The 15,219-nt window shown below is 42.1% G+C and overlaps 1 protein-coding gene across 1 annotated transcript in view; it reads right to left on the reverse strand.

Moving 5' to 3' along the window:
- Positions 1-2,079: 2,079 nt before the first annotated feature.
- Positions 2,080-15,219, reverse strand: part of Tshr (thyroid stimulating hormone receptor) — a 95,362-nt gene continuing 82,222 nt past the window's right edge. The window contains 2 exon segments of the mRNA XM_055593121.1: positions 2,080-3,536; positions 8,432-8,620. Coding sequence (XP_055449096.1) covers positions 2,123-3,536; positions 8,432-8,620 — 1,603 coding nt within the window. The 3' untranslated portion in view covers positions 2,080-2,122.

Consider the following 15,219-nt stretch of genomic DNA (forward strand, 5'->3'; position numbering starts at 1 on the left):
AAAAGAAACTGACCGATTAAAAAATACTATAAACATTAGTACAGAAAGAAAATTGATTTCATGCTGTCAATGTGAATTTTAATAACATATTTGTTGAAGTCACTCTTCTAGGACTTTGCTTTCAAATCACTAGATCAGCTACTCAAGATGAAACGTATTATCTATCCATGATGTGAAAATTCAAAATGTCACAAGAGAGAAACATATGCCGCAAGGTAACATGTTTGTTTAATTTCATTGTTACAAGTGAATTGCTGGGAAGGCCCAGGCTTATGTGACTATGACAAAGTACCAGGCCAGTCACGCAGGGACTATGTTAGATGACCCACAAACCCTCCTTCACAGACTTAAAGTGACTGAGGCCTTGTCTTTCCTGGTTTGGTTCATGAGCACTGAGAGGCAAATGACAGATCTGCTTGAAGGGACACTTAACAATTATAGTAAGGGAGCTAACCAGACGGGCAACCTGGGAGGTACAGCTGAATACACTGTTCCTGACTGTCTGAAGCAAGGCTACCATTGGGGCATAAAAGTTTTATTGTGATTGGCAGGGTTAGAAGGAACTGACCGTGTCAGATGAAAAGATTTCTTTCCTGGCAGTGTCAGCGTGACGTGAGCTGCAAAGAGCTAACAAAAAACAAAAAAACAAAAATCCACAGATCTGTGAAGAGGAGTTAAATGTTTTGAAGTGAGTCTATGCAGTCATATAATAACTCAATTATTTGTCTATATTTCGTTTTGTTTTGTTTTGTTTTGTTTTGTTTGAGGCAGGGTTTCTCTGTGTAGCTCGGGCTGTCTTGGAACTCACTCTGTAAACCAGGCTGGCCTCGAACTCAGAGATCTATGGCCTCTGCCTCTTGAATGCTAGGATTAAAGGTGTGCACCATCACACCCAGCTGTATTATTATCTCGTAACATAAATTCATGTCTGTTTTGGACTTGACAGCAGTATAGATATAATAATTAGATGAATAATTAGGATATGGCTCCATATAGTCACTCAGCAGAATTTTTGGTTCAGACATGATGATCAAAATGAAATAAAGAAAAAAATCTTTTTGGGCTGTATGTAATAGTTCTAGAAAGTAGACAGCAGCCCCACAAAATAGAAAAAAAATACATTCTATTTAAGTAGTGCTTTTTTTTTCTCTTTGTCATGAAAAAATATCTATTGAGGGAGAGATATATCTAGATCATGTGCCTCTATGTCTATAGAATTTGGAGTTTCAGGGACTTGCTTGAAGCCAGGCAGTTAAATGGTGCATAGTTGTATCATTCAACAGGTGACTGAGAGTACTCTGGCCTCATTCCCATGCGTTGCTTAGAAATGTCTTCCAGAGCTCACAGCTTGTACAGGAAGACAGTTCTCAGTTTGCTCAGTCACAGAAGCTAAAGTCTTAGCTGTTTCTCTAGTCGATGTACTGCAGCCGGGGTATAGCAGGTGGAACCTGGAGAGGAGGAAATTGTTTCAGAAAAAACCAAACCAAACCAAAACCTCTCAGAGTTAGACTTTGCCCCTTTTCATATTTAGTAAAAGCAATCATGTGTCATCTAGTTGTGTTTGGTTTCCAAGGTTCTTTTGGTACCTTGAGATGGGGTCTCATGTAGCCCCGGCTGGTTTGGAACTCACTATGTCGCTACGGAAGAACCTTGAATCCCCACTGCCTCCACCTCTCAAGTGTGACACTTTAGTTTTAAGGGATAAAAACTTCCTTTGGTTATATATCAAAGGACCCAATATGGAGCTGCCTAAGTAAATGAACACTGGCTGCTTGTTGAATCTTTTGTAAAAACAAAAACAAAACAAAACCAAAAATCCCTACATGAAAATGGAGAAGATGGGTATGGGAATGGTTCAGATGTTATCTGTGGAACACGTTGCACAGTGTCATAGATGAGCATCAAGCAAGTCCCCTGGAGAGCATAGACTTTTCATATCCCCCAGGACTCAGATCTGCTGATAGCTGTTGTCCCTTCTTGGAGGCAATACTCTCTAGAGATGAACTCTGACCCTATGAAACATCACCTACATGAAGCTATGCATTCCTGTGTCATGGGATTGAAACGTGTGTTCAAGAAACCAGCCTTTTGTCAGTCCCGCTGGGACTGGTGTAGTGTCAGTTTACAAAGCCGTTTGTTTATAGTCTTCTGAGGTTTGTCTCTGTAGTTTTGGAGGTCGGTGGAAACTTCCAAGCAGTTCATAGGCATCTTGCATGTTGGGGAGACTCTGCCTCGTGTCCTGGGGAACCTTTTGGATCTGAAGACCAGTGCTATTGTTTGGAGCGACTCTCTGACCTTGGTATGCTTGGGCCTGGCGTTTGCAGATGCCAAACTTACTGAGAAGAATGAACACATCCCTCTGGAAGGCCTTGGTGAAAATAGCATAGAGAAACGGATTGGCACAGGAGTTGAGGGGATAGAAGAGAACCAGCAAGATTTTGGAATTGGTAACGGTGATAAGAGGCTTGTTCATAAGTGCTGACAGGGCATAGAAGGAGATGGGGGCCATGCACATGAAGTCAGTGAAGATCAACACAGCCATTCTCTTGGCAATCTTGGTGTCTTTATCGCGAGGGTTGTACTGGGGGTTTCGGACGGTGATGTAGATCCTCACATAGCAGGAACAGACAATGACAAAGGCAATGACATTGAGTAACAGCACGAGGACAATGTAGGCCAGAGCAAGGGGGGTGTCGGTGTCCATCGGCAGGCAGATGCTGACCTTCGCATAGCTGCTTATTCCTATCATAGGAAGCAGGGCAAGAAGGAAGCAGGAAACCCAGCCCCCAGCCATAATGGTGTATGCGTGCCTGAGGCGAATCTTCCTATCCAGGCGCATGGCGAAGGTGATGGCGTACCATCGCTCCAGCGTGATGACCGTTAGTGTGTACACAGATAACTCACTGGCAAAGACGGTGAAGAAGCCGGCTGTGTTGCATCCAGGGCCTGTCTGCCAGTCGATGGCATGGTTGTAGTACTCAGAGTGTGTGTACAGGTCGACAGAGGCGATGAGAAGCAGGTATACCCCCATGCAGAAGTCTGCGAAGGCCAAGTTGCACATCAGAAAGCGCGGCACGGTCAATTTGTAGTGGCTGGTAAGGAGAATAAGCAGGACGAAGACGTTGCCCAGGAGAGCCAGCAAACTGACAAACCACACCACGACCCTCAGGAACTTGTAGCCCATGATGTCTTCACAGGGGTTAAACTCATCCGACTTGGGGGTGCACACCATGTCTTCATTGTCCCCACACACAGTGTAGTCATAGTGGCTGTCGAAGGCTTGGAGAGTCTCTTCCTGGGGATTTTTGAGCTCTTGGCCAAAACCCAAGATCTCATCTTCCTGTTCTTCAAAGAAGACGTAATAATGAGAGTTGCTGGGGCTCTCCTGGAACCCGGAGTTTTGTTTGTACCCAACACTGTTGTCACCCAGATCATCCTCGTACTCCTGGTAGGTGGGACCCCTCAAGACATTCACTGATTTTCTTTGACGCAGGTTCCGGATACTGCTCTCATTACACATCAGGGACTCTAGGATTCTGCAAGGCAACAGCTATGAGTCACTAATTGCTTAAAGTCCACGCTTGATTCCCCATAGCCCTTGGGAAGATATGCAAGTGATCTATTTTGATGTTCATGGTGCTATGGATGCTATGGCCAGGCCGGGCCTCTGCTATGTCATTTAAAATGTTTAATTTCTTATGTGTATGTGCACCACAAGGTGATATGGAGATCAAAGTGTAATGGCAGAATTAAACCTTCCCCATCAGAACTTACGCCAGGCACTTCAAAGGTTAATGAGAACTCTTTAAGAAAAGCATGCACCCAGACTCTGGTTAAGCCATGGACAGAAATCTGGTACAGCTTGCCAGCTCGATCTATGACATATAACCTTACGTACGCTTTCATCTGCAGGTGGTTTTTTAGGCTCCCATCCCAAGATACACTTTCTGAGCAATTAGCAGGGAGTAACAGCAACTAAATCAAGCTGCAGTTTTTGGTGACCTTTAGATTACACTGAGAAACAGAGATATGGCTCTCTGTTAAATAAATCAGCTTTGCTGTCTGATCAGTCCACAGCCAAGGTCATTTTCTCTGCTTATTCTGATGAGGGGAGGGGCTTCGTATGAGTGAGTTCTGAAGAAACAAATCCTCAGTAGGTCTGACTTCTAATTTTTCTTACAAGTACAACTCAGCCCTTCCTTATCTTACACTTTCTAAGTTTGGTTAGTATGTAACTTATCTTAGAGTTGTGTCTGAGGCCATGCTTTTTCAGTTAAAGTCTACTTTTGTGTAACTTAATATTCTCTAAGCAAACACTGGTAAATCCTCTGTGACACTTGTTTATAATGTTTAATTTCCCTTTCTTCAGAAGGACAACTTGTGGAAGTCAGCTCTCTTTCTCTATCATGTGGGTGCTGGGTGTGGGACTCAGGCCATCAGCCTTGGCAGCAAGCACCTCTCTGAGCCATCTTTCCCACCCTTTGCTGCACCCATTTATAGGACGTCACCTCTCCTACCATGACCAGTGACACTGATCTTATTTCTTATCATCTTGAGCCACTTCAAGAAGAGTCATGATTGAAAAGCATGGACACTGGAACCAACTCAGAACATGGCTCCTCTACTTACTGGCTGGGACAGGGTGGACAGGTCTGTGAAACTTATTCATTTGTGAATGGAATGAGAGTGTTGAATGAATAGATAAGTATCTTTTCCAAGCTGTTCCAAGAGTACGGGGAGCAAGGGCTGTGCCATCTATGTGTTTGTGATTGCTGTTAACACTATTCCTGGTCTGAGTCCCAGAACTACATACTCCGTTTACCGAGAAACTCATGGTCACCTACAGTCATTATCCAATTTTAAACATATGCTGCTGTTTTTTCTTAAGTGTTTCCTGGTCTTCTTAAATAAACCACTCCACCCTGGTGTTTTAGACCTTCACAGCCCTGAATGACATTTCCTTCTTTGTTTATTGACTTCCTCTAGTAGATTATAAGCTACATACAAAAAAATTTCCTTGTACTTTTGTTATAGCTGGGACAATGCCAGGCACATAGGAGATGCCCATCAAATATTTGCTAAAAAATGAATAAACGGCTACAGCGCGTAGGTTTAGTCTTAGAAATGGGACTTACTTGTTACATTCACTTTTTATTTTTTGAAAATAAAATCGCATCACTTCCTCTTCCCTTTTCCTCCCTCTGACCCCTTCCATATACCCTACCTTGCTCACTTTCAAATTCATGACTCTTTTTAAAATAATTATTGTTATGTGTGTGTATGTTCCTAAATATATAGATATAACCTGACCAGGTACAGTGGCACACAACTGTAATCAGAACTCAGGGAGGCAGAAGCAGGTGGATCTCTGTGAGTTCCAGGCCAGCCTGGTCTACAAAACAAGCCCAGGACAGCCAAAGTTACACAGAGAAACCCTGTTCTTGAAAAACAAAACAAAACTGACTAACTAAACAAACCCTGCTCAGTCTGGATGTTACTTCTGTGTATATGGTTCCAGGGCTGACAATTTGGTATTGGATAACAAATTGGTTTGCTCTTCCTTGACTATTTCTCCTACTTTCAGCATTTCTTTTTTTTTTTTTTTAATTCTTTATCAGCATTTCTTAATTGCCTGTTGTTCTTTGTGTAGGGTTGAGGCCTACAGTCCTTCCTCACACCAACATTAGCATGTCTGCACATGTTGTCGAGAAGGGGAACATGGGAACACTCCTCCATTGCTGGTGGGAGGGCAAAGTTGTACAATCTCTCTGGAAATCAATCTGGTGCTATCTCAGAAAATTAGGAATAGCTCTACCTGAGGACCAAGCTATATTACTCCTGGGTATATACCCAAAAGATACTTTACCATACAACAAGGACACTTGTTCAACCGTGTTCATAGCAGCTTTACTCATAATAGCCAGGAACTGGAAACAACCTAGATGTCCCTCAACTGAAGAATGGACACAGAAATTATGGTATATTTACACAATGGAATATTACTCCGCTATTAAAAACAAGAAAATCATGAAATTTGCAGGCAAACGGATAGAACTAGAAGAGACCATCCAGAGTGAAGTCATCTAGAACCAGAAAGCCACACATGGTATGTGTTATACTCACTTATAAGTGAATTTTAGCTATATAGTACAGGATAATCATACTACAACTCACAGACCCAAAGAAGATAAGCAACAAGGAGGACCTAAGGGAGGACGTTTAACTCCCACTCAGAAGTAGAAATAGAACAGATAGTAGAAGTGATAGAAGAGAGGGAACAGGGTAAGAGAATGAGCATGGAGAGAAATAAGGGTCAATATCAGACCTGAAAAGAGTCGGGGCAGGAAGACAGAGGGCTTGCCCAGAGAAGAGAAACCTTGGGCAGGTACTTCTCTCTGACAAGCTGGAGACCTATGACAGGGTAAGTTCCTGGGAGGATATGAAGGTGAGTCTAGCTGAGATTCCTAGTAGCAGGGGTCATAGAGACTGAAGAGGCCACCCTATAACTAGAACAACTCCTAGTGGAGAGAGGAGAACACCAACTCATCCACAAAAATTTTGACCCAAAACTTACCCTGCCTCCAAGATGGGCAGAGACAAAAATAAAGGAGAGCTTGAGGAAATGTCCAACCAATGACCGGCCCAACCTGAGACTCACCCCATGGGAGACAGCTGACTTCTGACACGACTAACAATACTCTACTATGCTTGCAGACAGGAGCGTATTATAGCTGTCCTCTGAGTAACTCCACACAGCACCTGATTGAAATAGGTGCAGAGACCCACAGCCAAACATTGAGTGCAGTGCAAGGAGCCTTGTGGAAGAGTTGGGGGAAGGATAGGAGAACCCAGAGTGCTTATATAGCACAGAAGCTATATAAGAAGACAAACAGAGCCAACTAACCAGGGCCCAGAGTATCCTGTGGAGACTGAAGCACCAATCAAGGACCATGCATGGATTGGACATAGACTCTCTACACAATAGTAGCTGATGGGCAGTTCAGTCCTCATATAGCTTCCCTAGTAAGGGGATGGGGGCTGACTCTGACACGGGCTATATTGCCTGCTTTTCAATCACTTTCCATTGGTGGGGCTGCCTCTCCAGGCCACAGCAAAATATTTGATCAGTCCTGATGCTACATGTTATGGTGGGGTGGGTGGATAGGGGGCTTCTCTTCTCTGAGGAGTAGGGGAGGGATGATAGGGAAAACAGGAGGGAGGATTGGACTGGGAGGAGAGGGGAAGGGGGCTACCATCAGGATGTAAAAATGAATAAATAAAAATTAAAATGTAAAAAAAAATGGCATTCTATTGTTGTCCTTGTTCATCTCATGTTCAGGTAGTCATGTTGGAGATACTCCATGGGTGTATCTTTTGACATTCCTAGGAGACAGTCTCATGGCAGCCCCCCCTCTTTGTTCTTCTGGCTCTTATAATCTTTTCATCTCTCAGGGATTCCTGAGCTTTAGGTACAGGGGTTATATTGTAGGTATATCAGTTGGGACTGGGAAGGTTTACATTTTTTTCTACCTCACCAGGGTCACACCCATCAGTGAGGCCCACTCTATCTGTGCATTCATCCCTGGTCCTTTCCACTCCGTGTCCTGTAGCATTAGTATAGCATCTGGCATCAACACCATATGTCCATGTAGTTTTATGGTCACACTGGTCTTTTTTGCCTAGCTCTTCAACATTCCTATTTGCATCTGCTTCTTTGACTAGCTCCTGATATTTTTTTTCTGGTTAAAATGAGTGTAGAAAGTCCTCTAGTGGATACTTTTGTGGTAACTGAAGGAGACAGAGATAGAAAATGAAGGAGGAGTTCAAACAAGAGGTGGCACAGGAACCAAAGAGGTCAGAGCAAAAAAACCACTGACAATTTGAGTGTAAAGCATAAAGGAGTGTGTCTCCCGGGCAGTCTTGTAAGTAGCCAGATATTGGACTAATATATGTCATAGTTAATACTTTTTACTTGTTATATTTTAGCCATTCGATTCCAGATGTCTTTCATTCAACCTCTTCATCTTCTCAAAGCCCCTATGGATGATGATGTGATAATCTTGACTCTTTGAAGCTTGGAGTAGTTGAATTAGTAGGCTGAGACAACGAGGCTAGGAATGGATAGGGTTGGGATACAAACGAAACCTGCTTCCAAGTCTGTAGACACCAGACAAGTCAGCTTCATAGTGAGCCCTGTCTCCATGACATCATTTCTTATGGTTTTCCCTGCCCCACTGCAATTCAGCAATGTTGGCCTTATTTCTCATCTGCAAACATTTTGTTCCCACAACTATTAAGCCATTGGGTTTCCTGCTCATGGGGATGGTTCCACTCTTTCCCTCCTAGGTTCTAAATAAAATAATTTTCCAAATCTACAAAGGAATCCTTCTTCCATCATGGCCTCTCCTTGCTTATTACCCCTGCTACTTACCCTCTGATTTTCTTCTGGTTCTTAAAAGCACAGCAGTGGCTCGGGTAAGAGAGGTCAGCCCGTGTGAGGTGCAGGAAACTCAAGGACAGTGGAAGCTTCTTGAGAGTCCAAGTGTTTTTTGCAATCAGTTCTTTCAGGTGCTCCAAGCCCTTGGAGGGCAGGGCAGTGACACTGGTGGAAGACACATCTCTGGGATGCAGAGAAGAAAATAACACAGGCAGGCAGTGGTTAGCCATGGCTTTCTTGTCCTTGCCCCTCGCTGCCAAAGCAAATAGCCCTGAGATTAATGGGGAGATGACAACTTTCTGCTACTGACTATGTAATCTGAGTTTGTTTTCTACAGTTACTGGTTCACAGCATGCGTTTCTAATAGGAACTACTATATATAGATATAAATATAGATATAAATATAAATATAAATATAAATTTGATTTTTTGAGACAGGATTTCTCTGTGTACCCTTGGCTGTTCTGGACTCACTTTGTAGATGAGGCTAGCCTCAAATTCACAGATCCACCTGCTTCTGCCTCCCTGAGTGCTGGGATTACAGGCCTGCACCTGGTTTAGAAATAGTATTTATACTGAGTGGAATTCTTGCATTTAATCAACAGAAATCTATAAACATTTGATTTTCTCAGTGAACTCATGGAATCAGAGAGGGATGCAAGCCTTACTTTGTAAAATGACATCATACAACCATTAAAGAGTTGCCAGAAACAAAATAAAAATCAAGGTCAACTGCACCAAAACCGTTATCACTTTTTGGGGCGTGTGTGGTTCAGGTCTGAAGACACACAAACTACTCCTTTGATAGAGATCGCCATCAATTATTATGAACACACTCTCCATTATGCAGAACTTAAGCATTCAATAGTTACATAGTAAGTCATGTCTAAGAGAACCCTTGAAACAGTTTCTTTTTAGAAGAATATAAATGTATTCCTATGAGAGAGATAATTATTTTATTAATAATCTAAAAATTACTCTGCAAACTGTGGGAGGTGTGGCATAGCCAGAAGTTGTATACTAAATGCTAGTTATTAATGTAGGATGGATTTTGGCTTTTAAGTAGCAATTCTCTCTTCTCTAGTACCAAAGAGTATAGACTGTATGTTTTGTTGATAATTTTTCTTGCACTGAAAAAAGCTTGACTCTGGCTACAAATATTTAACTTATCATCTCTCTACTTTTTATCTTATCAATTAAAATAGTCACCACACGTTTCCTCTCCAAGGCTTTCATATTTATATTTAAAATATTTAGTATGGTCTAGGAGTGATGGTACATGTCTTTAATCCTAGCACATAGGAGGCAGAAGCAGGCAGATCTCTAAGAGGTCTAGGCCAGCCTGATCTATATAGCAGTTTTCAGGACAGCCAAGTGAGACTTTGTCTCGAAAAAAAAAAAAGAGGCAAAATTAAATAAAAATTAAAAATTAATATAAGCATGGTATGGTGGCATATGTCTATAATGTTAGCACTTGGAAGGTGGAGGCAGGAGAATCAGGAGTTCAAAGCCATCATCCTGGAGTTCAAACTAGCGTGGGCTATATGAAACACTTGCCCACATACTTAGGTGGTAACCAATAGCTCTCTAATTGAACTTAAGACCAACTTAACAGGAGGGAAATCAAGCTTGGCACTGGAAACCTAGCCAACTAGCAGGGCTAGTGAAGTAATGGACCTTGGAGAAGAACATACAATGCCACTTTCCTAAACCAGCATATCCCCAACTACATTCTAAACATCTGCCTTATGCCCACAGATAAGTGCAGTCCTCACCCCTCCTTAGAAACCTCTCTTTGCAACAGAGGTAGGCCAGTACAGAAAACCACAACCAATCAAAATGCAGAGTTGTGGAGCCCAGTCCCAATGGATAAATCTACGAAACAATTCCTAAACCCAAATGCTGGGGGGTCGTTGCAGAAGAGGGGGCAGAAAGATTGTAAACCAGAAGTACAGTAAGTTTGCATCTTCTAGGAATGCCAGAAGCTGCACCCATAAAGTCTCACCAACAAGACTGCCAGAATAGCAGCTGAACAAGGACAGCTCCAATAGACATGCTAAAAAGGACTTTGGAGGAGGGTTACCATAAGGCCTCAACCCGACACAGAGAACTACAGGCAACTTTGGAATTCTGAGAGTGGGAGAAATAGTCTTCCCAAGGGAAGCTATCAAATACCAAATGGTCAGCCATAAAAAAGTACATATGAGTAACAATATACAGACTGAGCATGTTACATTAATGTATTCAGAAATATGTGTATATACATGTGCATATATGCAAATAGCAAGGCTTAATAAAATATGGAGACCATGAATTTAAAAGAGAGCAAGGAAGGGCATATGGGAGGGCTGGAAGGGAAGAAAGAGAAGAGGGGAATGATGTAATTATAGTATAATCTCAAAAAAATTAAAAAAATAAAAAAACAAAATGAAAAAAACATAATTAGTATCTGCTTAGCAAGTGAAATCTAATGTTGTCAACTTCTCCTATTGCAGCTGGATTTAACTGGATCATATTATCAAGGTTCAAGGCTGCCAGAACTTGATACAGTTCCTTTAAAAAAAAAAAAAAAACAACTATAAAGCTCATATATTATCTTTGTTTTCACCACAGAACTAAAATTCTTGTGGGAGAAGGTGTCATATTAATTTTTTGTTTTTTAATTTAAAATTCTACAGTCTGTGTTTTCTAACCTCGCCTATTAACAAGAATGAACTTTGGCTCCTGTCACTGAATGCTCTCCAGGTGATTAACACTAGAAAAAGCTGTTTGTGAAATTGGCCTAAATAACTTTGCAGCTGGGAAAAGAGCAGAGGGAGGAGAGAGAGCCTTTAGCATAGCTACGAAGTGTAGCTACTCCTGTCCTTTGGATGCCTACCACCCCCACACACTCACTCTCCCCTCAATCCGCACACTGTGCTATCTTCAAGGTCAGGCCATCTTTCAACTCTCATTTCTCTTGAAGCAACTTAGATGTCTCTATTCCACAGTGCGTCCGTCTGTCTGTGGATGATAGCATCTTTTAGCTAATTTTCCCTGCTTTGGTCCCATCCAAGGATGTAAGACTGCCACAGTATGTTAATGTGGCCTGACACAGAAACTGTAAACTTGCTAAAACATTGAGATGTGCCTCTGTGATTTTATTTTGTTATCTTTATAACTTGGTTTTGCATTGTGGATGATACTATCCCTGGGCTGGTGTCCTGGGTTCTATAAGAAAGCAGGCTGAGAAAGCCATGAGGAATAAGTCAGTAAGCAGCACCCCTCCATGGCCTCTGCATCAGCTTGTAGCTCTAGGTTCCTGCTCTGTTTGAGTTCCTGTCCTGACTTCTTTCAGTGATGAACAGTGATATGGAAGCAAAGCCAAATGAAATCCTCTTCTCCCAAACAGGAAGTGAACGTAGGAAAAACACATAGAGAGTAAGAGGAAATCAGGAAGAGAGATAGAGAGACACACAGGAAATAGAAGGGAGGAACATTCAGTTTGACGGAAGGAGGTTCCCTTTGCCTTCTGGGATGTTGGCTGAGAAGGAAGGTCAGCTGGGTACTTTCTCTGCCTCAGCATTTGGCTCCTGATAAAATGAAATTATTAAGATTTTGATAAAGACAACATCAAGAAATATCACTTTCCTGCTTAACTTCCCAGCGATTCCCCAGTGCCCTATCCACTCCTTATGTCTTATCCTTCAAGGCCATGCAGATCTGCTCCTTGACTACCTCTCCAACACTGGTCTCTGGGATGCAAGGTCATTTGATGTAGCTGTAAGCATCCGTTGTACATACTCTGCAATTACAGCGTCCTGGTGTGACCCTGCTGAAGTAGGTCGTTCTACCCACACATGCTTCACACTCTGGTTCAAGTGGCAAGAGCCGCTGTGGATTTTGTTGTTGCTCTTTCTACCTGTATTTTAAGTTGACCCGGGTCTCCAGAGATCTCAAGCTCCGAACAGACACTCCAAGTGTTATCAGAAATGGAGGTAGCAGCTCCTTTCTGTTTCCCAGGCCAGACCGCACTGCCTCTCCACTTGAAGCAGTACAACCGGCACCACAGAATCCCTCCTGCCTCCTGTAGAGCAGCATCCGGGGCTTGAGGATACAGTGTTCTTCCGCGTGGTCTCCCTTGTTCTTGTTTTACTGCTAATGCCATAATATGCCATACGTGTCTATCGTAAAATAAAACTGTGCTCCCCCAGTCGTCAGATTCCAGCTCAGTTGTTCATGTATCCGTATACGTTTTTGTGGTTCTTCCTAGCGCCCTAGCTTAGGTCTCAGTTACATTTCACCCGAGTTTTGCAAAAAATGTCATGAAGGTGTCCCAGAATAAGAATAGAGAGTTCTGTCTAAAACCCCATCCCATCATCTTGCAGTGACATGAAAACCATGGTTCCTTCATGGAAATAGAAGAAAATGCTCCCTTCCCTCCACAGGTGGGAATTCTATGTCACCTGTCTTGATTTTTCTTCTCCCTCATTTCAGCTAGCTCCAAACAAGTTCTTAGAAAGGCCATATAGAAAGAGATTTTCAGCATGCATATCCCATTCTTACTGTCAATTAGTACTTTACCTGTCTGTAGTATTTTGGGTTGCAAACTTATATTAAAAACATCAATTTTCTTTCAAAATTTAAATTATTTGCCCTATTATATTCTAACAACCACTGTTGCTTTTCATCCATAGGATGACACCCAAGTTCCTATAATTTGGACTTGCTTTCACTCTCTGTCTGTCCTTCTCTCTGACTATGTCTCTGTTTCCCTCTCTGCTTCTCTCTCTCTCTGCCTCTCTATGTCTCTGTTTCTATCTTTCTCTCTGCTGTGTGTGTGTGTGTGTTTGTACCTGCCTGTGTGTATATTCTAGTGATTAAACTCAAGCTTACACACATTACAACTGACATCCTAAACCATCTGGAAGTCTTTAGAACATTCTCTTTATCTCTACTGTGAGATTTTATGAAGGCATGCCACTTTGTGAACTTTTACCAATTTATTTATTTTTATTTTTTTTTTTTTTTTTCCTGGGCAAAGGAGTTTGGAACCTGCTCAGTCTGGACCTTTAGGAAATGTTCATCTCTGGGAACTTTTCTTATATTGTTCTTCAGGTGACTCGTTTTTTTATATTTTCTCTTTCTCCTCCCTGGAATTCCCAGGAGTTAGAAAAGGAACATCTGGTATTCCTCAGAATGTCTCTATATTTTGTTGTAAATTCCTCCTATTGCTCTTTAGTCTTCTGGTACAATTCCTTCATTGCATTGCCCATTTCTTGCACTGAATTTTAAACTTTTGCTTCAGAAAAGCTGGTATTATGTCTTGTTTAGAGCAGTGTTTTTGACTTAGACCGAAGTCTCTGGATATGCTTTGTCAACTGTAAGAGCACATTTTGAGCCTCTCTTGTTCTCTTGTTCCTCTGGTAACAGAATACACAAGGAAGCCCAGCGCAACATTCATGAGAGTGGATATAACTGCACCGGATTTTAGCAAGGCAAAGAAATAAATATAAAGGATGAGTTTGAAATTCAGGTCTGATTGTGGCTCCCCCATTTACTAATAGTCACTTAGCCATGGCTGCTGATGTGCCCTCAGTAAATGCTGGCTGTCATTATTATAATTGCGGGATAAAATGTCTTAGATTTATCCGGTCACTAATTATTGTTTTGTGAATAGTTCCTTGCTGTTTTCTGCCAGGTCTGATTCTTCAGGCTTACTTTCCCATTTGTTTACCTGGGTTTTGATCTCTCATGTTAGACGTATTCTTTGCCTGGTGACCCTTAGTTACTCATTAACACTTAAGACTGAGCATTGGCACTGGCTGATTTTGTTGTAGGGCAATTGTGAAGAAAGGTGGCCATTATGTTATTGGCTTCTATAACGTCAGGTTATATTCCAACATGGAGGGGAGAGCCGATCATGAGCCCCTACCCCAGCTGCTGAGCTTCTGACACTCGATGGCTTTTGGGAGAGGAAGAGTCAGTTCTCTTTAAGGGTGTGGCCTCTTGTAGATCTCCATGCTCCAGCAAACGGCCCACACTCCTGAGTATTTTGGCAGCACAAATTGGCCTCACTGGGTTATTTTAAAAAGCAAAAGGACATGAAGTTGGGAGGGAGTTAGGGAGTAGGGAGTATTTCTGGGAAGAGTTAGGGGGAGAAGTGAGGAATGAATATGGTCAAAGTATATTTATATATATTTGGGAAATTCTCAAAGAATTAATAAAAGTATTGTATTTATAAAATGTCAGGTTATGGGTGTCTATTTTTGTTTGTTTGTTTCAGAGTCTTCTAACTTCTTCATAAAGGGGACTTGAAATCTTGTCAAACACAGTGTCCTTTCGGGACCGCCATCTTGGATCGAGACTTGAAATCTCAAGATCTGAAATCCTAGTAAAGGAAATATTATGATGCTAGCATTTCGCCTGGATGGATTAGAGCATATGTTGGTCAATGCTGACTGAAAACCTGACATAGTCTAAAATAACCAAGGAGATGAAGCTCTGAGCATGCCTGTGAGAGATTATTGAGATTGGGCTAAATGAAGCGAACAATCCTATCTTAAAAGTGAGAAAACCTTCTATTCCAAGGGGTGGGATACTGGACTAAATAAAAGGGAGGAAGCTAGCTTAGTGCTTGCATTTATCTTTGTCTGCCTCCTGCCTATAGATGCCCTGTGACCAGCCTGCTACCATGTCTTCCCTGAATTGATGGTTTGCACCCTTGGACTGCGAGCCAATATAATAGACCCTTTCTCCTTTAAGTTGCTTGTCAGGACATTTTTTCTCAGCAATAGAGAAAG

This window comes from Psammomys obesus, unplaced genomic scaffold (assembly GCF_907164565.1).
Source record: "Psammomys obesus unplaced genomic scaffold, mPsaObe1.curated_primary_1811, whole genome shotgun sequence".
In the NCBI taxonomy this organism is placed as follows: domain Eukaryota; kingdom Metazoa; phylum Chordata; class Mammalia; order Rodentia; family Muridae; genus Psammomys; species Psammomys obesus.